The 27,714-nt window shown below is 39.4% G+C and overlaps 1 protein-coding gene and 1 pseudogene across 2 annotated transcripts; one reads left to right on the top strand and one right to left on the bottom strand.

The window, feature by feature from the left end:
- Positions 1-96: 96 nt before the first annotated feature.
- LOC131897381 (oocyte-secreted protein 4B-like) lies at positions 97-12,469 on the bottom strand. Of its 2 annotated transcripts, none has more exons than XM_059248278.1 (5): positions 12,321-12,469; positions 8,995-9,176; positions 8,002-8,096; positions 1,058-1,201; positions 97-459 (listed from the first exon to the last, which is right to left on the bottom strand). In XM_059248278.1, the coding sequence occupies exons 1-5, from the start codon at positions 12,394-12,396 to the stop codon at positions 444-446; spliced, it is 513 nt and encodes a 170-aa protein (XP_059104261.1). In that variant the 5' UTR covers positions 12,397-12,469; the 3' UTR covers positions 97-443. The 2 variants fall into 2 exon arrangements, with proteins under 2 accessions (XP_059104261.1, XP_059104270.1); XM_059248287.1 differs by lacking the exon at positions 12,321-12,469 and adding an exon at positions 9,499-9,597.
- A 6,247-nt stretch (positions 12,470-18,716) lies between these two features.
- Positions 18,717-19,342, top strand: LOC131926069 (high mobility group protein B1-like; annotated as a pseudogene).
- The last annotated feature ends 8,372 nt before the right edge of the window (positions 19,343-27,714 follow it).

Here is a 27,714-nt window from a genome sequence, read left to right as displayed (position 1 = left end):
GAAATTACCTTTATAGATATACTGGATAATTTAAATTCACAGATGAATTAGAACACCCCTTTCAAAGCCCAAATTCAAGCTGAGAGACACATGCTCTTTGAGTGTTTCATATTTTAATGTGGGAGAAGGAATCATCATTCGGCCTGACTTATAAGGAAGCTCTCATACGGTAACAGCTTTATTAGAACTTTGACCTCCAAACAGAAAGTTCTGGTGACAAATGCCTTTAGAAATAACTCAGTAAAACATTTAAACATGACATTACAGAGCTATAGTCTCCTAAATCCCAGAAGGCATTTAAACAGGTTAACAGATGTCACTACTGGTCTTGAACAAAACAACCGAGTGGCCAAAACTGGGTCCCAGGCTAGTTATTACACCACTTGCTTCTGTATCTCAGGAAGCAAAGGGCGTCTTAACACAGGGATCATCAATCCAGTGGTTCACAGGCAGTTGGTCCTGTGGGTTAAGGGGAAAGCAGTTAAAAATCACTTTCATAGAAAGATCACCCAGTACCTTTTCCAGAAACCTCAGATGCTCAACCTGAAGCAATGGGAAGAATCAAATCTCTATTGTTGAAATATCATTGATGACATTACCCAAGTGTATCAAAAATATTTATCTGGAGGTATTATCTGAGGAAAACACTGAGAAGTAACAAATTCTTGAAATTTTTAAGCTTCGCTGACCCATTTCTCTATATCTTTTATCCCCAAATCATATATGTATAATCGTAGTTGCTTTTCTATAGATGTTAAGAAACCAGAGATCTAGTGTTGGCTGTCTATGAAAGCTATTTCTCCTTATCACAGACTCTCTTGAAAACAATTTAGTGCTCAAAATAAAAATGTAAGGAGCCCGACAGGGTGTAATCTATTCGAGTTTAGAGACATTTAACCAAGGTACTGTCTATGACAGAAACAAATGCCCAAGCCTGGAAGATCTATTGTAAAACGCAAGCATGCTGAACACACAGAATTCAAATTTACACAGTTCCTTCAGTGAAGTTTTAATTAACAAATTACCATTAGCCATGGAAATAATAGACTTCTCTTACCTTATGAGAACTGCTAAAATAGGTTCACATGTTTTACTTTGCAAAGAAACTGACGACTGTTGTCCGATTACTTGAGTGCCACTACCGAAGGTACTCACACTATACCCATTTAATCCAAAAGACTCCATAGAAAATAATTTAGGCCTAAAAGCAAAGCAAAGAGAAAAAAAAGCAGAGAATTGATAGTTGTACAGATAATCTAAGAGAAAATATAGATGTTTTGTGCTTTGTGTACTACTTTAGAAATGGTTGGAGAGAGCCAGGCATAGTGGCACACACCTTTAATCGCAGCACTTGGGAGGTAGAGAGAGGCGGATCTCTGTGAGTTCAAGGCCAACTTGGTCTACAAAGCCAAGTTCCAGGGCAGCCAGGGCTGTTAGAGAAACCTTGTCTCGAAAACAACAACAACAAAAAAATGATTGGAGAGAAAGGGAAGTTAACTTATTGAATATGAATATAAAGTTTTTAATAGAATCATAAAGTTAATATTTACACAGATGATTTACCTAGAATTGGCCCTAGAATCCCAGAATAAGGGTTTCAAACATTATCTAATATGACAAATATTCTATCTAGAACTGACAGACTATGATTCCACATCAGTTACATCTATCCTACACACACACACACACACACACACACACACACACACACACACAGCAGCAGCAGCAGCTACCTAGTATGGTGGGTGGGGTAGGGGGACTGACATTGAAAATAGAATAGATTCTTGGGCACATACCCAAAGGATGCTCAATCATATCACAAGAGCACTTGTGTCCCTCAAGTGAAGAATGGATAAAGAAAATGTGGCACATTTACACAATGGCGTATTACTCAGCTGTTAAAAACAGGGACAACAGGAGATTTAAAGGCAAATGGATGGAACTAGGAAAAACGATCCTGAGTGAAGTAACCCAGACCCAGAAAGAGAAACATGGTATGTACTCACTTACAAGTGGATATTAGCTGTAAAGTAAAGGATAATCATGCTGCAATCCACAGCCTCAGAGAAACTAAGTAACATGGAGAGCCCAAAGGGGACATGCTTGGATCTCCCTGGGAAGGGAAAAATATAAGAGATCTCATAGGTGGACTGGGGACAAGTGGGGATGGGAACATGAGGGATCAGGTGGAGTGGGGGGCAGGGAGAGAATACTGAAAGATGACTGGAAAGAGGGGCACATTTTGAGGTCAGGTAGAAAACTGGTGCTAAGGAAACTCCGAGGAATCTACAAGGATGACCCCAGACAAGAGTCCTAGGAATAGGGGATTTGTAGTCTGAACTGGTCATCATCTGTGACCAGGCAAGACTTCCAGTGGAGGGATTGTAAAACCAACCCAGCCACATAGCCTTCGACCTACACTCTGTCCTGCCTATGGGATGTGTAAGGGTGGCACAGAGATTGTGGGAGTGGCCAAGAAATGACTGAGACCAGTCTGAGACCCATGCCACAAGAGGGAGCCCACCCTTGACACTGCCTGGTGTTCCAGAGCCTAGAGGCTGGATGGCCCAGAGACCTAAGATAGAACCAAACACAGCTGGAGAAAAAAAAGTCAATGTAATGATGCTTAATGATATTCTGCTATACTTATAGATTGATGTCTAGTCCAATTGTCATCAGAGAGGCTTCATCTAACAAAGGATAGAAATAGACACAGAGACCCACAGCCAAATATCAGGCTGAGCTCAGGGAATCCTGCTGAAGAAAGGAAAGGAGGATTGTGGGAGCCAGAAGAGTCAAGGACATCACAAGAAAACCCACAGAATCAACTCACCTTGGCTCGCAAAGACTGAAAAGGCAACCAGGGATCCTGTGTGGGACTATCCTAGGCCCTCTGCATATATGTGACAGTTGTGTAGCTTAGTCTTCTTATAAGACTCCTAAGCGTGGGAGCAGGGGCTGTCTCTAACTCTTTTGCTGGCATTTGGGACCTTAGTCCTCATACTGAGTCACCTTGCCCAGACTTAATACAAGGGGAGGTGCTTATTCTTACTGCAATTTGGTGTGCTTTGTTTTGTTGATATCCATGGGAGTCCTCCCCTCTTCTGAACAGAAACGGATGAGGGAGGTTGGTTGGGGGGACTGGGAATAGAGGAGGGAGTGGAAACTGCAGTGAGGCTGTAAAACAAATGTAGAAGAAAAGAAAATAGACTTCCATCCACCGTATAGAAAATAAGTCTACCATCAAACTCAGCCTGCTAGAGAGGAGAGCTGTCCTATCAAAGCATTAAGAAGAAATGCTATCCAGCTAACCTGATCCACCAAACTCCATTTTAGGAGTTACAATGTGCCTTCCATGTTGTTACTTCTTTCTCTACACATAAATGAAAGGAAGGCAGCCTTTTCATATACCCCATTGCCTATAACTGCTCTGCAACTGAAGTTTGGAAACAAGAGCTAGCCCTGGATTAATCACATGAGAGATAAACATGTGGTTCTTACAAAAAATATGGCAGTTATTACTGCAGCCACTGGGGTTGAGGGGAGGCTGGGAAAACAATTCTCAAGTTAAAGGAACTAGGCACATTTCTGACACTGTTCCAGGGAGTATGTGGAAGTCATACTACTTTGAAATTTTTTTTGCATGACCTCAGAAAGCCAAAGGTTCCCTATCCTCAGCTCTGGGATTACAGTTTCATGCTTCATTTAGAGAAGACCACAAAGAATAGCTTGGTCAAAGATTTGCAGAAGCACTGATATAACCTGACACCTGTGAAACAATCAGACCCTGGCTTTAATATGTCTTAAGGTTTTCCATTTATAGGGCTGTACAATGCCTACAGCTTCAGTGCCTTCACTGAGAGGAAAGCTTACAGTATATTCTTTACAGAATTAATATCAAATGTGATAATTGAAGAAGGCTGTCACCACATTAGCTGGAGCATCAGAAATGTTCAATCATGCTTCCTATAACACATGTCTTGCTCATCACTCATCCTCCAAATCATCTGATATTTGTCTTCATCTCTAGTATTAGAACACAACTTAAAGTCAGATATCATCAAAAAAAATACAGGACTGGGAGCTAGAGAAATGACTCAGTGGTTAAAGTCATATACTGCTCTTGCAAAGGGGCCAAGTTTGATTCCCAGCATCTATACTAGGTGGTCCACAGCAACCTATAATTCCAGCTCTAAGAAATCCAACACTCTGGCCCCACAAGCATCTGTATTCATGATATGAATGTACACACTGAGACACGTATGCATATACATAATTAAAATAAAAATATTTTTTAAAATACAGGACTTTGAAGAAATGTCATTTAAAAGTCTTGTGGTGCCAGGCGGTGGTGGCACAGCCGGGCGGTGGTGGCGCACGCCTTTAATCCCAGCACTCGGGAGGCAGAGGTAGGTGGATCTTTGTGAGTTTGAGGCCAGCCTGATCTACAGAGCGAGATCCAGGAAAGGCGCAAAACTACACAGAAAGAAACCCTGTCTCAAAAGACCCAAAAAAAAAAAAAGTCTTGTAGAGGTGAAGTGTCCCTTGATCATGTCCAGGTTTTTGTCTTTCACTGTCTGAATCATGTTCTAGCTGCTTCACCCTATCATGTGGGTTCAGAACTCATTTGGGCATAAATACTAAATCTCTTTCCAGATCAGTATAATAAAAGAGTAATGTGCAATAAATAAAATAAAAGTTCAGAAGCATACTAAGTTAAGGCAGGACCAAGCCCCTCTCCCGTGTCAAGCCTGAGCAAGGTATTCCACCCTAGGGAATGTGTTCCAAAAAAACTATTTCATGCACCCAAGATAAGTCCTGGTCCCACTGCTAGGGGCTCCACAAACAGATCTAGCCACATAACTGTCACCCATCTACATTCAGAGGGCCTAGTTTGGTTCCATGCATGTTCCCCAGCTGACAGGCCAGAATCCATGAGCTCACAGCTTGGGTCAGCTGTCTGTGTGCTTTCCCTGAGGCCTTACCCTCTCTGAAGAGTGGATGGAGGGTGGGATGAGGAGAGGTGGGGTTTGTGAGAGAAGGGGAGGGAGGGGTACTGGGATTAGTATGTAAAATTAAAAAAAAAACTTTTTTAAAAAAAAGTTCAAAGACATCAAGAGAACCCTAAATATTTGTGATGAATTATGGGCTACCACCCATCTGAATCAAGTGTATTCGCATAAGCAGCACTAAGTATAACATTCTATGACAAAGGACATATTCTAAATCAGCACTGTAAACAAGCAGACATGTTGTCACTAAGCACCTGGGGGTGAGGGCGTCTTGTTTGACTAAAGAACTAAACTTCAGTTTTGTGTAAAGATAAATGCTACATGTGGCACTCTAGTTACAGTGCTGGACAGGATGATGTGCAGGTTACTTAAAGTTTGAAGGACACAGAACTTTCCCTGTCTGATCTTTTCCACCCATCAGGAAACATGAGGTTATAGTGACAACCTGTGGGAAAACATCCCAAATGACTGAAAATAACATTGCTGTGTCACAAGGTAACAAGAGTAGTCCAGATAGTGTGATACTGACACAAAGATCAAGTACATCAATGGAACTGAAATGAGAAAGAACATAGAACTTATTTGATAAATACATATAATTGTATATCAAAGACTATTGGGGTCCAACTCCTCTATCGTCTTTTCCCAGAGTTCCAGAAGTACCAGTGGTGGATTAATTAATCTGAGGGATTCCCAAATGAATCTACACATACATGAAACTCTTTAGTCCATAAATTTTATTCCTCTGAGTCAGTTCTCTCTCTACACAGTTTCTATTCTCCTCTTAACTCTTTTCTTGCCTGATTTCTCTCTGCATTTTTCTGCTGTTCTAAGTTCTATCTCAATTCTCCCATCTAGCTCTTCCCCATTATCTAGTTCTTTCCCATCTTCCATCTCTTCTAGTCCTTTCAAGTCTCTGTCTTCTTCTACTCCTTATCTCTCAGGTATTTCAGTTATATACCCACACAAAGCAGCAATTCTCTGGCCAAAGCAAGGTCACACAGGCTTGAATTCTTTCAAGGTCAAAAAAGGAAATAAGATGTGGTGGTATTGTGTTCCCCGAAATAATTGTGCACGCTAATAAATTTATCTGGGGTCAGAGAATAGAACAGCCACAATATTAAACAGAGGATAGGCAATGGTAGCACATGCCTTTAATCTTAGCATTCCAGAGGCAGAAATCCCTCTGAATCTCTGTGAGTTCAAGGCCACATTGGAAACAGCCAGGCATGGAGACACATGCCTTTAATCCCAAGAAGTGAGCCTTTAATCCCAGGGAGTGATGGCAGAAAGCAGAAAGATATATAAGGTGTGAAGACCAGAAACTAGAAGAAGCATTTGGCTGGTTAAGCTTTTAGGCTTCTAGCAGCAGTTCAGCTGAGACCCATTCGGATGAGAACACAGAGGCTTCTAATCTGAGGAAACAGGATCAACTGAGGAACTGACGAGGTAAGGTAGCTGTGGCTTGTTCTGCTTCTCTGATCTTCCAGCATTCACCCCAATACCTGGCTTCAGGTCTGTTTTTATTGATAAGAACTTTTAAGATTCATGCTACAATAAGATCCACACAATGAGTAGTAATTATCAGCTATCATTTACAACCCAAAAAGGAAGTGACTAATGGGAAATAGAATCAACTAAGGGCTAAATTCAGTTGGAAGGGAAAATTATGTGCTCAAACTATATTCTTAGAAGTGGTTAGTTAAAATGTTAAAAGTCTATCAGTCATGAGTGAAAATAAAACTGCCTTTTTTTTTCCTTTGGCCCAAAATCTATCTTAGCTGTGCTGTTTTCTGGCAGGGCAGGGGAAGTGCACTCGGTAGCTAGGCAACCTGAGTCACAGCTTGACGTACCTGGTAAGTAAAAGCCCTTTAGTTCTGAGTTAATGTTAGAGATCTGGAGCTAGAGACAACATTTGGAAAAGAGGAGGGTTAATCTTAATTAGCACATCTGCCTGGCTTTCTCTAACAGATAGTCTGGATGCTATCTATCTGTGGTCTGTTCTTTAGAAAGTCTGGGAAGTATCTCAGATAAGATACTTTCATCTGGAGAAGGTCCTGGCCAGATGTTGCTAATGATGATAGTTACAGAAAGGCCTGAAATTAGGTGTCTTGACTGTATGATTGCTTTTAGCACAGTTGGGAGATGTTATCCAAATACTTTAATTGTATAGAAGAAATTGTGCCCAATGAATGATCAAACACACTGTTCTAGGAATGGAAAAATAATAGCACATGAGAAATTCATAGCAGAAAACAGCTGATATCCAAAAGCCAATATCACCAAGTCTCTCTAAGACTTGGCTTTATCCTCTAGAAGAGTTATCTCTTCCAGGTAATAGCTTTTGCCATAGTTAGCTGAATTCCTACTTCATATTTCTGCATTCCACAGCAATTGTAGTTACATATTTGACTGTATGTAAAATTTCTGCAATTGTGTTCTAATTCATTATTTGCATATAATGCTTAGAGGGGAATGTACTCATTTCAAGTTAAAATGGTAGGGAACTATATACCTATTAAAGTTTAATACTTTTAAACTATATATATGATAAAGTGTGGCCAGTGAGATGACTCAGTGAGTAAAGGTGCTTGCCACCAAACCTGACTACCTCAGTTTAACCCCAGGGACCAACATGGTAGGTAAGTGACTCTTTTAAGTTGTCCTCTGTCCTCCACACACACACACACACATTGTGGTATGAGTACACCCAGACACATCTATATCTACACACACATGCACACACATAACATGTAATTTTTAAATTTTTTTGAATGATAGACTCTAGTTGTACAGAAGTTCCCTACAAATTCCTTTCAATTCTTCTGTACGCTTGCAATTTTTCCTAACAGAGGATGTTTTAGCAAACATAGATGTACCAGAGGCATCCTCTAAGGCATTTCAGTAGCTATACCCGTCTCCAAACATCTACCTATCGACAGATAAATTTAGAAACGTAGGAGGAGAGCAGTTGTCTACCCATACCTACCTCTTCACAGAGCAAACCACCTGGAATTGATAGGTGAGATCCAACTCCAGCCTGTACGTGATCTCAGACAAGATGAAAATCTTTCCCTGGAACACCTGAAATAAGGAGGCATGGAATCGTGTGTTTTAATAATGTGAATACAATCTGTCAGTTTTAGAAAAATAGGAGATTTTCATTTTACATTAATTTTGCAGAAATAAAATATATGTGAAAAACATTTTATTCTCCATTTTTTGTGTGCGTTTGACCTTAAACTCTTTTGCTTCTATCTCCACAAACCAAACAGAAAAACAAAAGACAACACTGGGAACTCTTTTCATTTTTTATTATCTACATATTATGCACATTATACATTATTCACATGAATAATATATTGATATATATAGGTGTTTTGCCTATGTGGCTGTGCCATGCCCTTGGAGGTCAGAAGAGGGTGACAGACCTCCTGGGACTAAAGTTACAGACAATTGTGAGCCATTATGTGAGTGCTTGGATTCAAACCCTTGTCCCCTGGAAGACTCTTAACCACTGAGCCAGCTCTCCAGTCCCCAACTTTGAACACTTTAAGGTATGTTTTCTCTTTCCAAAATAGGTCCCTATTTACATATTTCTATTTACAGTGTCCTAAAATATACAATTTGACAGGACATGGGGTGAATAGAGAAGATGTAAGCTATAACAGTGGACTTTTACAAAACTCCTAACCAGAAATTTTATCATCGTGTGTGTGTGTGTGTGTGTGTGTGTGTGTGTGTGTGTGTGCATGTACTACACTTTTTTCAAGAAACAATCACATGAGTTATAATTGTGGTGAAAGTTTTTAATTTAAAAAACATCCTGATGCTGGCAAGATGGTTCAGTGGGTAGAGCACTTGCCTAGCATGGCGAGACCTTGAATTCAATGCTCAGCAGAATAAAGTGGGGGAAGGAAGGGATTATGAGGCTATGTACCCACAAAATATGCAGAGTAAAGGAAAATCATGTACCACTTACAAATTTATTGATCCCACAGGAGACAACAGGATAGGAAAACTCATAGTTGAAGCTCAGTAGCCTGGTTACAGAGCAGTTGTTCCCCAGGTATACGTCATCAGCTCTCACTTCTGTGTCATTATCAAATGGCTTCCTTCTCATTCTCACTATCAGCCAATCATCAGAACACACTGAAGTCACTGCTAAAATAACAACAACGACAATAATAATAATATACACCTTATTTAGCTTTGATGGGAAACATATCTTTGCTGTAAAAATGAATAGCACCAATTGCCTTATGAAGAATTTGATGGACACAGATGGCCAGAACAGTACTGATACCTTTAGAATTGAGATTTTGGAGTGGGAATGAAATGTATCCAATAATCCTTTGCCTCTTAATATTATTATTATAATATAATCCTCATGGCCAGGTCCAAGCAGAAATAATAATTGTCCATTTTTTCTTTTTATCCAGTCCAAGATCTGTGAACTAAGTAACTCAATAATGGATACATTTACCTTAGAAACTAAACCATTCATGGGCAGGCTAGCTATCATTCTTGGGAAAAAAATCATACCACAAGTTTGCTTTTCTCCCCACATGATGTAGAGTTCTACTGTTGCTAGATCAACACATCATATGTTCTTGCTACTGAGTACAAGGAGATTCTGAACAGGACAGGTAATCTCTTCCTTTCCCAAATGAAAATGTGGTACTCAAAATGTTAAATAATGCACAAAGCCTGTCAAGTCTGGAGACTTCAGTATCTCCAGTGAAGGGCCATATCTTAGAGTGAAAAGGTGAGAACTAGAACACCATAAGTAAATCATTTTCTCTTCACACAGGTAATATATTTCCCTTTAACGATATTAGTAATTTACTCAAGGCCTTGCTAACCAAAGTCAAATCTGAGGCTGGAGAACATCAGCACCACCTGGGCATTCCTGCCCTGCTTAATCACTTCACACGTATTAATAAGACCCTGAGCTCTCTCACACGTCATTTTAGTACATTTAATATAATGGGTACCAAGAGCTGCAAGATGGCCAAAAACAATAACAGAAGCAAGTGAAAAGTTATGAAGAACGATGGGAGCAATCGTGGCACACAGCCGTTCGTTTAATTTTTATAACATTAATCTCTTCTAGAGGAAGGACCGATGCAACCTTTGTGTGTACCAGGCATGAAAGATCAGGAAAATGATGATATTTAACAAAATAAAATAGATTGGTAATACCATTGGAGCAGGGAGTTTTAAACCTATTTTTTTCATGAGTTTTCTAGTGCTAATCTGACTCGAAAATATTTAATTCCAACCCCGCCCTCAGCCACACAACTTGTGTAGAAATATTAGACTCACATGACAAAAGGAAAAGTGCCTTCGGGCAGGAGAACCCCAGAACGAGGAACAACCAAGCAGATCTGAGAGTACCCATCAAGATGAGGACAACAGCAGCTCCACCATCCCCCAGACACCAAGTGCAATCATGAAAAAAGGCAATAGTTGGTGCCTCAGGTTTGTTACAGACAACCCGCCATTGCTTGTTACTCACGGAGAGGTCCATAAAGAGAAAATGACTGCCTTCAGATATCAGAAACCAAGACGGTGTGGAAAATGCCCGTGGTTTAAGCTAGTTTCTAATAAGAGTTTTGAAAGGAAAGGGAGATTTCAAAAACATGTGCTTTTAAAGCACTTCAAAGCAGAAGCAAAACCCTCTAGGGCAGTAGTTCAACCTGTGGGTAACGATCTCTTTGGGGATTGAATGATCCTTTCGCAGGTGTTGCCTAAGACCATTTGTATATCAGATATTTACATTACAATTTATAAGAGTAGCAAAATTACAGTTATAAAGTAGCATGAAAATAATTTATGGTTGGGGAGTCACCACAACATGAGGAACTGTATTAAAGGGTCGCAGCATTAGGAAGGTTGAGAAGCACTGCTCTAGGGCCTGCCTGCCTGCTTGCTCAGCTGTGGATGCTTGGGCGTGGCCTTGTTGGCCGTACATGGTAGAACGGTTGGTAATATCCCTGAGCAGCCACAGATGTACCAGTCACAACCCAATTGAAACAGGCAAAACTGCCAAGCTGCCTGGACAGCAAAACCTCCCCATCTGAGAGCCAGAGTGCCAAGAAAAAGGGGGGTGCCCCTACAGATGTGGGGGTGGGTACCCCTACAAACGCAGGAAAAGCCCACAGGTAAGCACCTCATGGCAGCATGAGAAACAGCTAATGGGCTGCCACGTTCGTGCAAGCCGGAGAAATTCTCTCATCTCCTGCACATAATACTAAGACAGATTTGGGTGTTTTCAGGTCATTGGCTCTCTTGGCTTCTTTTATTACACTTTTTTAATTTATGGGGGGAAGGGCACTCACATGTCACCTTTTACATGCGGAGGTCAGAGGACAGCCTGCAAGAGTCTGTTCTTCCTCCATGTAGGTTCCCCGGAGACTGAACTCAGGCTGTCGGGGTTAGCAGGAAGGCGCTCTCACCCATGGAGCCATCTTACCAGCCCAACTATCGTCTTATTTTAGGATATAATACACCCCAAGACATTTTCACTCGTGAACAAAATTAGACATATGGACTTCAAGTAACTAGCTGAAGTTCACCCAGTTAAGTACCAGAGTTGGGGTTTATCTATTTCTGGAACCTCAGTGTATAAAAGAAGCAACTATATCCCACCTGCAATTTTCATTCTGTGGAGCACCCTCCTTTCCCAGGTTCATAAATCCAGGCACATCCCTGTGGCTGATGAAGCCTTTTTTGACTTTCCCAAATTACATAAATCCAAGTTACAAAAGAAACATAGGACTAGTTGTTGAAAAGGAAAGGAAGAGGCAGGAGGACTTTTGAGTGTTTCAGACCAGCACCTGGGCTAGTGAATGCCAGGCCACTACACGCTGCATTCACAACATCCTGTCTCAAAAAATAATAGTAATAATAATAAATTAATTAATTAAGGGAGGTGGAGGCAGAAGATTCAGCAGAAGCTCAGCAGCAAGACTAACCAGAGTCCTCACCGCCAAAGTGGAGGAGCATGGACTACTGGAAAGCTGCTCTCTGGCCTCTATGGACCTGCACTCACAAAATAAACTTTAAAAAAAAAATGAACCTTTCAAAAGAGGCCGTTAATCATATAAACTGAAACTGAATCTGAAGAACCATCAAATTGATTGTAATAAAATAAGACCTTAAGCACAGCTAACTTCATGTTTAAACTAAGCTTAGTGGGAAACATCAACCCTCACTGTTGTATGATCAGCGAGGGAAGGGTAAGATGTTCCTCGGAAATGTCTCTTTAAATCAACATCTTCCAAAGATATTTCTTATTTATACCTGGCTCAAGTCCAGAAGCATTCCAAAACAACAGACAAAGGAGGAAGACCCCGCCTGACACAGCTGTAGCCTTCATTCTGTCGAACTCCAAAGCGCAGCAGCCTCGGAGAACCAACTGAAAGGAAATAGACGTCCTTGATGGTTTATAAACCATTGGCTACACTCAGCTGTCTGCAGTTACTGTCTACTTAGATGCGCGGGGAGCGGAGACTCTTCACATCTTCTCAAAATGTGGAACAGGAGCGTGGAGCTGCTGCATCGCCTCACCTGGGAGCCTGTTACAATGCAAAATACCAGGTTCTACTTCCCATCTACAGAATCAATCATAAATCCCATTTCAGCAAGATTGCTGGGTCATTCACACGCACATTAAATTTGACAGGCATTTATCTTAGCACACACTTAGCCTAGTCCACTAGACTTTGTTTTTTAAAATTACCTTAGTATTGAAAATTACAGTACAAATAAAAACAATAAATCTGCCCAACACCTCTCTGTATATGAATGTCCTTAGCCACGCTCCACACACCTGTATGATTCTTGTCACTTACAGCCTAAGGAACAAGAATCAAGAAGTGTCAGGGGGATGACACAGGTGACATGTTTCTGATTGGCTTTTTTTCTCATTGTGATTTAGTTTTAAATTCCCTGAACTGCTAATGAGGTTGAGCACCTTTTCATCACGTAGTTTCCTGTAATGTTGTGTTCATTGACTATTTGGGTGCTCACTCTAGAAATGGTTTCCTGGTTTTCTAGTTAGTTGTGCATCCTTTACAGTCTTTTATATCATCTAAACATGGTCCTTCTGGTTTACACACATTTGTCGATATTGTTTTTAAATTTTTCATCACATTTGTTTTTAGATTTTGGGAGAATTATGTGCCATGGTGTGTGTCTGTCTGTCTGTCTGTGGCAGTCAGAAGACAACTTGTGGAACCTGAGTCTCTTCCACCATGTGGGTCCCACAGACTGAACTCAGGTCAGCAGGCTTGGTAACTGCCCACCTGCTAAACCACCTTCCTGGCCCACGTTGGGAATATCTTCTACCACTTTTGTAGATGCGTTAGAAAATGCTGTTCTGGGTGTGGCTTGGAGGTTCTCTCTCTGTGACACTAAATGAATAAATGAATAAGACACTTGCTCCTGATCCTCCCCTCCCTGCCTGACTCCAAGCTGTGACAGCGTGCTTCTTCTTTGAATGGGGACTAGAACCTGCAACTTGCACTGCCTCCTGGTTCTTGCACTTTGGACTTGGGTAAGGACAACATTGCTGTCACCTCTCCTGATTGCCAGCTTACTAATGTCAGATGTAGGCATCCTGAGACTCCATAATCGCGTGAATCAACACACTGCTTTGTATGACTATGTACAACACACACACACACACACACACACACACACACACACACACCTAGAAAATACAGTAGAGAATTTTGGTAAACAGAAGAATTGGTTACAGTATGTTCTAATTAATCTTTCAGGAGCCAGGTATTGGGGTGAATGATGAAAGATCAGAGAAGCAGAACAAGTCACAGCTAAGCTCACCTCGACAATTCCTCATTGGATACTATTTCCTCAAACTGGAAAACTGTGTCCTCATCCAAATGAATCTCAGCTGAATTGCTGCTAAAAGCTTAAAAAAGACCTCTAGTTCCTGGTCCTCATGCCTTATATATCTTTCTGCTTCCTGCCATCACTTCCTGGGATTAAAGGTGTATGTCTTTCCCAAGTAAGATATGAGATCTCAAATCCTGGGATTAAAGGTGTGTGCCACCATGCCTGGCTTCTATGTCTATCTAGTGGCTGTTCTGTTCTCTGACCCCAAATAAGTTTATTGGGGTGCACAATATATCAACCGCAATACTCTGTCTTTCTTTTAATAAGCATTCCAGACCTGGAGTCCATAAAATATTTCCTAGTGCTCACTCTGAAAGCCTTAGAATGTTATTTAACATATTGAGATTTTGAATCTGCTTGAAACTGATTTTTCTGATTAAAAAAATCACTACACCATATGGCTATCTATCAAGGTATTAAATAATCTAGCTTGCTTATTTGAAAGTGTGACTGCATGGGTCTGCACCAGGTCCTCTCTATATAGTATAGCTTTCAGCTAGTATTTTTATGGGACTTCTGAGTGTATGAACGAGTGGGTTCCTGATTCTTGTGCCTGCTTCTGGGACTCTTTTCCTTCTGGTAGCTTGCTGTATCCAGCCTCAATGTGATGGTTTTTGTTTTATCATGTTGTGTTTTGTCATGTTTGGTCATAATCTCTTAAAGGCCTGTTCTTTTCTAATGAGAGACAGAAAGAGGGTGGATCCGGAGGAGAGAGGAAGTGGGGAGGAACTGGGAGGATTAGTGGAAGAGGAAACTGTAATCAGGGTATATTATATGAGAAATGAATCTATTTTGAATTAAAAAAAGAACAAAGTTAACTAGGGCTGACACTCTACATCAGGTAGAGGCTGAAAGCACAGGCATACCCTGTAGCATGGCTTTATTTATTTATTTAAGGTTTTTTGGGGAGGAAAGGCAGAGTTTAAAGTAGCCCAGTCTGGGCTTGAACTTACTATGTAACTGAGGATGACTGAACCCCTGAATCTTTTACCTCCTGCTCTCCAGTGCTTGGATGGCAGGCATGTGCCGCCACACACAGTATTTATATTTTCTTCAATAAGTACTTTGTTAATATAAAAATTGGGAAATTATGTTCCCTTCTGAAAGATAAACAATTAGTTTTCCTCATATCTAGGCTCAGGACTGCTTTATATATTTACTTTCTTAATGCTGCCACATGTTCTGCCTAGAACAGCCAACCTCTAACTGAGTCAATGGAGCAGTTATAGGTACCTTGACCTCACAGAGGAAGTGACCGGCATTTCACTATGAAGTCTATGATGTTTGGTGTAGGCTATTTTAAGCTTTCCCACACTGAGGAAACTTTTTTGTATTATTCATCCAGTTTATTATCATTGACTGATTAATTTATCAAATATACTCCTTGCATCTATCTGAGATGACTATCATCCATTAATCTGATACTGTGATAAAAATCTAGTTTTTCCCATTATTTAGTCTTAAATGTATTATCTAGATTACAAATCAAATTATTTACCATCAGGTATTATTTTGGGTCATATATTTCCGGATGGGTTGCCCACATTTTAAACTTTTTACAACTACATTTATCCATGGAAATCATATATTTTCTTCTCTTTACCCACTGGCAGCCTAAGTTCAATCCCTGGTACCCACATCAAGGTAGAGAGATCTGACTCCACATAGGTGTCCACTGACCTCCATACACACTCCTTAACATACATGGCTGATGTGTGTGCACACACATACACTAATAATATGTTTTAAGATATATTTAAAAATAAGGAGACTCGGGGCTGGAGAGATGGCTCAGAGGTTAAGAGCACTGCTTACTCTTCCAAAGGTCCTGAGTTCAATTCCCAGCAACCACATGGTGGCTCACAACCATCTGTGATGAGATCTGGTGCCCTCTTCTGGCCTGCAGGGATATGTGCAGACAGAACACTGTACACATAATAAATAAATAAATCTAAATTAAAAAAAAAATAAGGAGACTCTGACCTCCACACTCACACATGAATACATACACATACATACAGCACGTACACAGAGAGACTTTTAGAAATTTAACTTTATAAAATGAGATTAAAATTTTCCCCCTTCAATTCTCTTGAAGCTTTTGTTTTTTATTCAATTTATTTTGTCCTTAAATATGTGGTAGAATAAAATAAAGCAAGCTGGACCTGAAAGTTCATAAATGGAAGTTTTGAAAAATAATTCGTGGCTATAGGAGTTTTTTTTTTTCAATGATTCTAATTTTTTTGTTGGTTAATGTAGTTATCAGTACCAACTAACACTTGAGATGTATTGACATGATAAGCTCCTTGTGATGATGCACCTCTCACTTCCCATGCAACAGTTTTGCTAAGCTTAGTGGCTACCTTTCAGTACTATTAAACTGTATTCTTTTTATTTTTTCAAGACAGGGTTTCCACTTATGAATACATATTAATGGCACTGACAGCTAGCCACTAAGCTTATCAAAACTCTTGCATGGGAAGCGAGAGGGTCCAGGAGTCCAGTCAAAGACAGAGAAGAGGGATTCTATGAGCACGTGCATCAGGATCATGATGGGGAAACCTGCAGAGATGACCAAACCAAACTAGTAGGAACTCATGAAAGTTGGATCAATGGCTATGGGGCTTGCAAGGGACTGGACTAGGCCCTCTGCATGGCGAGACAGTTGTGTAGCTTGATCTGCTTGGGGGGCCCCCTGGTGGTAGGATCAGAATCCATTCCTCGTACACCGGCTTTTTGGAGCCCACTACCTATGATGGGACACCTCATGCAGCCTTGAGGCAGGGGGAAGGGCTTGGACTTGCCTCTACTGGATGTGCCTCCCCATGAGAGGCCTTGCCTTCTTGTGGGGGGAAGAAGGGGGGCTAGGAGGAGGAGGCTGGGGGTGGGAAGAGGGGATCTTTGATTGGTGTGTAAAATGAAAAAATTTCTTTAAAAAAAAAAGACAGGGTTTCACTGTGTAGCTTTGGAATCTGTTCTGGAGCTCACTCTATAGACCAGGCTGGCCTCCAATTCAGATCCACCTGCCTCTGCCTCTGCTGGGATTAAAGGTATGTGCCACTGCCACAGCTGAACTGTATTCCTTTGTTTGTTTGGGGGGGGTTGGTTTTTTGGTTTTGGTTTTTGTTTTTCCAAGACTGAGTTTCTCTGTATAACATTCCTGGCTGTCCTAGAACTCACTTTGTAGACCAGGCTAGCACTGAGATCCACCTGCCTCTGCCTCCCAAGTGCTGGGATCAAAGGTGTGCACCACCACCGCCCAGTCTAAACTATTCTTAATCACTCTACACACTTCATTATCTTTATCTGGTGTTGAAATCTCACAGGCTGCAGGTTTCTTCAATTATTGAACTTTTACATTATGTCTAAATTATTGAAGAGTCCAGATTCAAAGAAAGTTTTTTATTTAAATTTTTTTTCATTTTACATACCGACCACAGTTCCCCCTCTCTCCCCTTCTCACTCCCCTCCTCCCCACCCTGTCCCTCATCCACTCCTCAGAGTGGGGTAAGGCCTCCTACTGGGGTGTCTACAAAATCTGGCATACCAAGTTGAGGCAGGACCAAGCCCCGCCCACCCCCACCCACCATCAGGACTGAGCAAGGTATCCCACCATAGGGAATGGGCTCCAAAAAGCAAGTTCATGCACCAGGGATAAGTCTTGGTCCCACTGCCTTCAGGATACTAATCTCTTGATTTCAATTGTGTGACTAGGAATAATAAATGTATTATCATGATTTTCCACCCAGCCCTTGCACCTTCTGTTTACTAATCTTTAGTTCAGAGATCAGGAGTGAAGAGATTCAAAAAACTCCCTAAATTCACATGGATTTTAAAGTATATTTTATTTGTGTGTGTGTGTGTGTGTGTGTGTGTGTGTGTGTGTGTGTGCATGTGCCACGTCATGCATGTGAAGGTTAGCAGACAACTTAGTTGTGTGAGTTAATTCTGTCCTTTCACTGTGTGGGTCCTGGGTATAGAACTCAGGTTGGCTAACTCAATAACAAGCTCCTTTACCCATTGAGCCATGTGGCCAATCCAAGAATATGTACTTAACAAGATTTTTTCCAATGCTGCTAGTTAATCCACTACTTCTAAAATAAAGACACATGAACAAGGAAGATACATTTTGGGTCTGCAAATATCATTAACTACATTGAAAACAACTGCAGTTCATTCCCAGTCCAGATGACGACCTTTTGTGAGTTAAGATTGATAAACTAAGTTATCAAACTGACTTGAAATTAGTACAATTTTAAGAAAAGACAGAAAAATAAAGGGAAAGAATGATTGAACAAAACAAGATACAGAAAAATACAAATAAAAAATTAGTCTACTAGTTAGAAAGAAAATTCTGTAGGGGAGACACTTCCCCTATTGAAATAGACCACTTTTTATATAACCCCCAAAAGAATGGGAAACTAAAAAATAAATAAATGGTATTACTTCAAACTAAAAAGCTCCAAAAGCTGAGACAACACCCAAGAGACTGAAGAGACCATGCAGAGTACTAACTATTCAATTGAAAACCAGTGCAGATTAAGCTAAAATAAATGGAAATTCATAGCCCCTTAAGTAAGAAAAATGCAATTTTGTTTTGCACTTTACACCCTGTAACTCAGGTGTTCAGGTTTCTCCCAAATAAAATGGAAATATTAAGAACCACTAAACTTGACAGGCACTGCAGTACATTGAGCTCCACAGAGACAGCGCCAGGGGAAGCGAGAGCCGGACGGGCACTGGGCGACTCTGTGCCTCGCGGAGAAAAATCAACTTAACATGGGCCAAGGAGATCCTAAGGAGCCGAGAGGCAAAATGTCCTCACATGCATTCTTTGAGCAAACTTGCCCAGAGGAGCCCAAGAAGCAGTTCCGATGCTTCTGTCAACTTCTCAGAGTTCTCAAAGAAGTACTCAGAAAGGTGGAAGACCATGTCTGCTAAAGAAAAGGGGAAATTTGAAGACATGGCAAAGGCTGGCAAGGCTCGTTATGAAAGGGAAATGAAAACCTACATCCCTCCCCATAGGGGAGACCAAAAAGAAGTTCAAGGACCCCAATGCACCCAAGAGGCCTCCTTCAGTCAGTCTTCTCTTGTTCTGTTCTGAGTGTCGCCAAAAAATCAAGGGAGAACACCCTGGCTTATCCATTGGTGCTGCTGCAAAGAAACTGAGAGATGTGGAACAACAACATTGCTGCACGTGACAAGCTGAAGGAAAAATACGAAAAGGATGTTGCTGCCTACAGAGCTAAAGGAAAACCCGATGTGGTGAAAAGGGGGGTGGTCAAGGCTTAAAAGAGCAAGGAAAAGAAGGAAGAGGAAATGATGAAGAGGATGAGGAAGAGGAGGAAGACGCAGTTCTATCGCACTTTTTCTATAAAGCATTTAACCCCCCTGTACACACATAACTCACTCCTTTTAAAGAGAAAAATTGAAATGTAATGCTGTGTAAGATTTGTTTTTAAACAGTACAGTGTCTCTTTTTGTATAGTTAACACACTATTGAATGTGTCTTCAGAGAGCCCTGTCTGGTGGTGTTTTCAATAGCCACTAACCTTGACTGGTACAGTCTGGGGGTTGTAAATCGGCATGAAAATTTAAAGCAGGTCCTTGTTGGTGCACAGCACAAATTAGTTATATATGGGGACAGTAGTTTTTGTTTTGGTTTGGTTGGATTGTTTTTTTTTTTTCATCTTCAGTTGTCTCTGATGCATCTTATGTGAAGATAATTGTTCTGTTAAATGAATACCACTCTGTAATTGAAAAAGAATTGCAGCTGTTTTGTTGACATTCTGAATGCTTCCAAACAAATACAATTTTTTATTTTAAAAAAAGAACCACTAAACTTTATTTAAAAGTATCTCTGTAATAAATTTAAAATCCAGGAGAGCCCTTGACCCCACTGAAACTATTCTTATATGTGAACAGCATGACAAATTTCTTGCTTAAAAAAATATCCCACTGAAAAGGGTAAAGGATGGTGGTCATGGACATTATTAGTTGTATTCCAAAGAAGTTGTGGAATCCTCATGAGACCATCAAATTTGAAGTGTCTACACTTAGAGTATCTTTCAAAGTCTTCAGTTGAATCCCCATACTGAACTAAAAGAGGACGTTTCTGATCCAACAAGGGTAAAGTGTTCCTGAAAAGAAGGAAAATATACAGTCTCACAGCAGTACTGGTACTAATGAGAAGCTATGGTGTAACACAGAGACCAGAAGCACTGAGATCCGACCAGGCAAAATCATGAGAGAAGCATTTATTCAATTTCCAGAAGCTATTATAATTTTTTTTTTGGTTTTTTGAGACAGGGTTTCTCTGTATAACAGCCCTGATAGTCCTGGAACTTGGACTTTGTACATCAGGCTGGCTTCTAACTCACAGAGATCCACCTGTCTCTGCCTTCCAAGTCCTGGGATTCAAGGTGTGCACCACCACACCTGGCTATAATATTTTAATAATTCAAGTAGCACATTTATAAGAGAATGTATAACATGCTGTTTGTTATAAAAGATATATAAAAGATGCTTGGAAAAAATTGTTGATCATTATTTTCTGGAGCCTGTTTAGGTAACAAATTTGATATGACCGCAATATCTCAAGTTGGAATTATGAGGGTTCCTTCATATGTGAAAATAATACTCATTTTGGTAAACTAAGTTCCAAGACTATCGACTTTGTAAGTAACTCTTTGACTCATTTAAGAATAGCCATCTCAAACTGGGCATGGTGGTGCACTCTAGCAACCTCTGCACTTAGGAGGTGGAGGCAGGAGGATTGGGAGTTCAAGGTCATCCTTGACTACAGTGCTCAAGGCTAACCTGGGTTACATGAGACATTGTCTCAAAAAGGAAAAAAAAAATAATGACCTCTCTAATAGGCATTAAATTCTTCTAGGATGAAAAAGGAAAGCTTATTAAAAATTAGCCAATATTGGGCTAAAAAGATGGCTCAGTAGGTAAGAGCATTGGCTGCTCTTCCAGAGGACTAAGGTTCAATTCCCAGAACCCACACAGTAGCTCACAATTATCTGTAACTTCAATTCCAGGTAATCTGATGTCCTTTTCTGGATTCTGTGGGCAACAAGGATGCACATGGTACACATGCATACATTTAGACAAACGCTCATACACATAAAATGAAATAAAATAATTTTTAATTAGCCAATATTGGAGCTGTGGTCAGATGGATCCCTAAGTAAAATGTACTTGCAAACCCAAAAACCTGAGTTCTATCCCTAAAACACACATAAAGAGGAAATTCACTTCACAAAGTTATCCTCTGGCTTCCACATATATGCCATGGAACACACATAATGATAAATAAAGATATTTATTAATTTAATTACATAAAAGATAAACACAATCCCATTACCTATTTATGTTATAGACTCCAAAGACATTTTTCCCTAAAGCATATTATATTATAAAACAGACACTGGGGGTGAAGCTGCAGAATTAATCTTTTTATATAAGGAAATAATGAGAAATACTGAGGAAATACCTACTAGCCAAAGGAAATCATAATTACGATAATTGTGAAGAAAATCATACGGACACTTGATTTGGTGTATGTCATTGAGTTATTGGGCCTTTCCCTGTTTTTTATCAATGTAAACATTTATGGCACAAATTCAAAACCACTCCTTTACCTAGGTATTCCAAACATTCAATTTTTGGTGACAGTAAAGACTTCTGTCCCTCTAGCTTTCTAAATTCATGCTCATTTCCTCTTTCTCTTTATCACATAGTAGCCTAAACATCTTCTGAACACAAGAAAATGAATGTAGATGTTGTGTCTCTATCAAACTCTCGGGGATAGGGCAGGAGTTGGGTTAGAGACAAAAGCAGCCAGATGTCTTTGAGCTGTAAGTCATAAAGTACCAAGTCAACTGCTTAGGCAAACATGGAAACCAGTTGATACACAGAATTCAGGGGGAAAATGTTAACTTTCTATTACTGCCAAGGACAATTTTAAGAGCCATGCCATATTGCCTGCCTGAGTTAAGTCTCTGTTGTCCAGTATTGAGCCACTAACCAGAAACTTTTGACATGCCTGAACAAGTCCTGAGTTATTAGAAAATAACTTAACATTTCCTTATCTTTCTTCTACACTGACCATTAGTAACAACGTTTTGTGGTTAGGTTGCTTGGTTGGGTTGCTTGGCAACTCAACAGTCCCCTGATCTCTTCCCAAAGAAAGTTTCCTGGTCTGCTTACTATAAAACCCACCTGAGAAAAATAAAATTTTGCAGCTTGATCAGAATACTGTCTTGCTGTCAGTTCTTTGTGTCTCTTGTCCCTTTCATTCACCATTCCCCCTTCTAGGGTCTCTGCTGAAGATCCCACTGGCTGGGACATATTACCCTTAAAATTACTCATAAGACTCAAAGCTAATGTCCTAAAATTGTCAGGTTTCAGAAATTCTTAATAGGCTCTATTGTCTGCATCTGATCAAGTGTCCACAGAGCATGATTAAAGATTTACAACTGATAAATGGCCACATAAATAATTTTCAGCAACAAAAGACACATTTACCTAAGTAATAGCTGCTTTTGTCCCCAGCACAAAATAGCTGGAAATTCCCCAAAACAACAACTTCCAGTTTTAGGAGAGAAATTTTTTTTGTTTTATTTGCTTTATATTTACCAGGGTTTTTTAAAAATAAATAAATAAATAAATAAATAAATAAATAAATAAGTGTTCCAACACATGTATATTTTAATTTTTAAAGTTGTACAGTTTTGTGTCACTAGTTATGATAGGTAAAGGGGGTCATTATAAGTCTCCTCATTAGAAGCTGCATTAAGACAATCCCACAAACACTGAGGGTAGTTACCTGTTAGGCAAAAGTTTTGAACATAAGAGAATTAAGGGTAGAAATATGGTACAGAGTAGATGTGCATATTCCCCAAAATATACAACAGCATAGCTAAATAATTTCTATGAAAGTATCATAGTCAAAGCCATTTTTAGGAAATAGGAATATACGTATCCATTGTACTAAAATGTCCCCATATCTAAATCCTTTATGACTAGACTTAGAAGTCCTGAAGAAGAAATGAGACTTGATAGACACTGAAGTTATGGATCCTTCCTTAACTGTGTTCACTGTGCAAAAGCTCAAGGATGCTAGTAAGTTAAACAGATGTCACAGAGCACAGTTTAAATCAGTGTTAAATACATGTTGCATTAAACATGGAGGTAGGAATGAAAACTCTGTGTGTAGAGAGAAAACAGTTTCAAGGAAGCCTCAGCGACAGTCCACCCAGGACTAAAGTACAGTAGATTTCTGTCACCTATGCCAATGTCTTCTACTTTATGGATTCATTCAGAAGAGGGTCTCAAAAAGAAGAGAATTTTAGACTAAGTTTTGATTATGTCCCGTAGGAAAAAAAAAAATCAAAGACCATTTCTGTCCTAGCTTTCAAATTGGAGACACATCTGATTTTGAATCTTTTTGGTTTATCTCATCTGCAGGCATATAGCTATCATTCTCACAAAATTCTAAGAGCCCCTGTAATAATCACAGATGAGGTGACACAGAAAAACTGACAAGGAACATCCTAGAAAAAAAATTTCATAACACCCCATTCCCAGCTAGAATCTCTTTAGTAATGGTAGATTTTAGGCCACATACCAGCTGACATATACCTGCTCACACTGAAAACACATTGAGCTAATCAACTGAGTTGTGTTTAGACTTACATTAAGTAGAACATTTTAGGTCCAACTCAGCCTTGTACTCAATCTCAGCATATTGTCCAATAGTTTCTCTAATAACCAAAGACAGTACCAGATAACCCAAACATCAGTATACTGTTACACTTACCTTGGAATGAAGCAAGACACTGGTATTTGAAGAGTGACACTCAGCTGCACTGAAGCATAAGTGATTGAACTTTCAATGAGTATGCCTTTTGACAATTCCTAAATATATAAAGAATATAAATTTGGTTATCTTAAATAATCTCTTGCAAATTGTTTCCATTTTTAAAATGTAGTATATGAAAATGAGCCAGTCAGCTTTATAATATAAAGTAGAAGATATAACATAAAGTAGATACAAATGCAAGATATAAAATGGAACAAAGAATTGACTGATAAAATGTCTGTCCCTATCAGACATGGTATCAGGGTCTTTGATGTGTTTGGAATTGAATTCGCATAGCTGATCATACTTAAGAATTTTTGCTAATCATACTTAAGTATCAGGGTGTGAGTGAAGAGGATCTAAATTACTCTGGTGCAAATTTTTGCTAAACACTTGACAACTTCATAAGTTGTATGTCCCCTGTTTATAAACTGAAGATAATATGAACCATGCATTGGCAAAAGTTTTGCAAGATGGGCCATATTGTCTCTATCACTACATCCACTCTCACACTGTGGATGTGAAAGTTGCCATACACAATAGCTAAATGAGTGCCACTTTGTTCCAAGAAAACAACATGGAAACCTCAGAAGCTCTCTGAACGTGATCTATTGGTCATAGCTGCCAGACACTGATATAAGCTACTTTTTTTTTAAATTTTATTTTGCAATACAATTCAGTTCTACATATCAGCCACAGATTCCCTTGTTCTCCCCCCTCCCGCCCCCCTCACCTTCCCCCCAGCCCACCCTCCATTCCCATCTCCTCCAGGGCAAAGCCTTCCCCACAGACTGAGATCAACCTGGTAGACTCAGTCCAGGCAGGTCCAGTCCCCTCCTCCCAGGCCGAATAAGCTACTATTTTTAATGGTAATGTTTATTAATTTATTATTTCTTTTACATTTTGAGCTTATAATATGATTACATCGTTCCCCCTTCTCTTCCCTCCCTCCAACTCCTCCTTGCTCTTTTTCAAATTCATAGACTCTGTTTTCATTAATTGCATTATAGAGAACATCGTGCATTCAATATAAGAGCAGTCAACTCAAATATTTCCAAAGAAAAACAACTGAAGTCATTCCTATACTAATTACTATCAGATGACTAAGTTTCACTGCAAATGAAAGCCAATTAGCATGCATCTAATCATATGTTATTGTTTAGAGTACTTCTATTCTAGAATTGTTTTTACCTCTTCCATGCATTCACCTAAGATCAATATTTGCATGTAGTTCATCTTCAAGCATATTGTTTAACATCTATACAATGTGATGTTCTAAACTTCAGCTAATGCCCACAGATAACCCTCAAGAAAAAATGTTCATAGTAAAAAATTTTAGCATTGGCCATATGTTTTCAGGACAACATGCAGTATACATGAAAGAAATTCATTCCAATTGGAGTTCCCATAAACAGTCCCTGGGATAATGTGATTCAAGGAATATATGGATAACAGAATCTAAATCACATTATCAAGTCAAATATGGTGGTGCACACCTTTAATGCCAGCACTCAGGAGGCAAAGGCAAGCAGATCACAGTAAGTTTTAGACCAGCCTGGTCTACATAAAAGAGTTCCAGACAAGTCAGGATGACATACTGAGACCCTGTCTCAAAAAATAAAAACAAAACAAGTCACATTATTAAATTCCTGTTTCCCTATGTGCCTTTGAATTCCCTCTTCTCTAGTTTCTCTCTTTCCTGGGTGGCAAATGGAAACTTTAATATCTACCTGCTTAAACATTACTGCATTATGACCTCAATGAGAGAGAGAGAGAGAGAGAGAGAGAGAGAGAGAGAGAGAGAGAGAGAGAATATCTCTTCTTAACATATCCCAGAAAGAAAAAACTAAGTTGGCACTTGACTTACCACAATTTTCTAAAATGAATATTGACATGGCCTCTTGTTTCCTAAGTACTTGTATTTTCACATCTTACTAAACAACATTTGCATATTGCATTTGAGCAACCTGTGTGCTGAGTATTTGCCAAAATTTGGTTATTGCTTTAGGTGTTAAAGTTACAGAAGTCAACAAACAACCTGAAGCTAGGTGGAAACCAGCTCACCCAAATTGTTTGTACTAAGACTGGGGCAAATGTGGTTCTGAAGGAATAGCAAGCTATCACTACCAATCACAGTGAACAAGTTCATATAAAGAAAACTAGTTTTCTGATTTCAGAAAAGGTTGGGCCCTCTCATATTCCTAAGTAGTATACCCTTACATGCCCTGAATCTATTGAAATCTGAAGTCAATAATGAGAAAAAGAATTCAGAATTTAAAGGCTGTTAGAGAAAGAAATTCATTTCTGGTAAGATTTTTAATCACAAAGATTTATAAAAATCACTATAACCAAGACAAAAAGTACATAATAGCAGAATGTATAAAGAATAGCATAGGCTTTTATAATTCTGTATTTTCTCTTCTACCACAGAAGTAACCTTGCTTAATAGATTAGTTAACACTACATGATGTTTAAAATCAACTGGCAGGGCTGGAGAGATGGCTCAGCAGGTAAAGGTGCTTGCTTAATGACCTGAGTTAGCTCCCTGGGACCCACAATATAGATGGAGAATCAACTCCAGCAAAATGTTCTCTGTCTTACACACATACAGAGAGAGAGAGAGAGAGAGAGAGAGAGAGAGAGAGAGAGAGAGAGAGAGAGAGAGAGAGAGAGAGAGAGAGAGGCAGGGAAGACATACACACACGAAAATAATATGTGTGACTAAAAGCTAAATCAATTGACAATTAAATTTCAATAGCTTGATTTTTAGCCATTGGTTTGTCAAAGACTATGTTGTTTGTTAAAGTGAATTCTCTTACGTGAACCCTGATGCCACAGGACTTTAGAAGATAAACAAACACAAATATTTCATGATCAGTGTAGTGATCAATGTAGGAGACAGGACAGCCACATCCTAGGGAGAGTTCACGGGCTTGAAGTAGCATGTCTCCCACGTCATAAAAATATATCACTTCCACCTTGACCCCGTATATGTCACAGGATACATTTACTGTTAAAAGAAAATAAGGGAAAACATTGTATTACATTTCTGTCCCAAAATGATAGTTCAAGGAACTTCCTGTGTCTTGATTGAGCTGAATTCCCACATACAGAATGAGAATGGGTATTTCTAGTTGCGGCTTCCTCTAGTTTGGCCAGTTCATCTCTATGATTCAATTCCTTCATGAGAACATGCAAGATTCAAGAGCTATTTCCTGAGAGTCTCTAAGGCAAAGATTCCCTGCTTTCCTAGATGTCATTCAAATTTTTACCAACAGATCTCATAAGCACGTTTTCAAAATATTTCCAACATAAAAAAGATCTAGACCTGAAAAAAAAGGAATAGATGAACACCGAACTAAGAGAATGAACCATGTATTTACATTTAAAACTTAACTCGTAGTTAAAATATTTGAGCTTATTAATATGACCCAATTAGCTAGATGAAACTAAAGAGTTCTAAACAATACTGTGCCTACTTTGATAACTTTCTAAGACTCAAAACAAATTGTTTAATCTCAATTTTTTTTACCTCCTGTGTAATTCAATTCATTGTTTTCCCATATTTACAAAAGATAAACTTATCCCATAGCTTTTGTGTGGCAGAGCATAATTAAAATTATGTAAATCTATTGAGAGGCTCAGCCTAAAGGGATCACTTAGAAATGAATGTAGCTGAATACTGTCAGTCTAAACTTTATAACACATGGTCAAAACATGCAATCCTAGGCAACTTCCTCTCGGGACAAGTATTTTTCACATATTGCAAATCAATAAGCAAATGTACAGAGAAAGGTTTAATCTGAAAATATTTTTCAAGAAAAAGGCAGCATCCTGGAACCAGTGTGGTAGCTACTTTTAGGAGAAAATTCAGTGGAGAAGACAGATACATAAAAACATACCTGA

Source organism: Peromyscus eremicus, chromosome 1 (assembly GCF_949786415.1).
Source record: "Peromyscus eremicus chromosome 1, PerEre_H2_v1, whole genome shotgun sequence".
Lineage (NCBI taxonomy): Eukaryota > Metazoa > Chordata > Mammalia > Rodentia > Cricetidae > Peromyscus > Peromyscus eremicus.
This window is presented reverse-complemented; position numbering and strand designations above follow the sequence as displayed.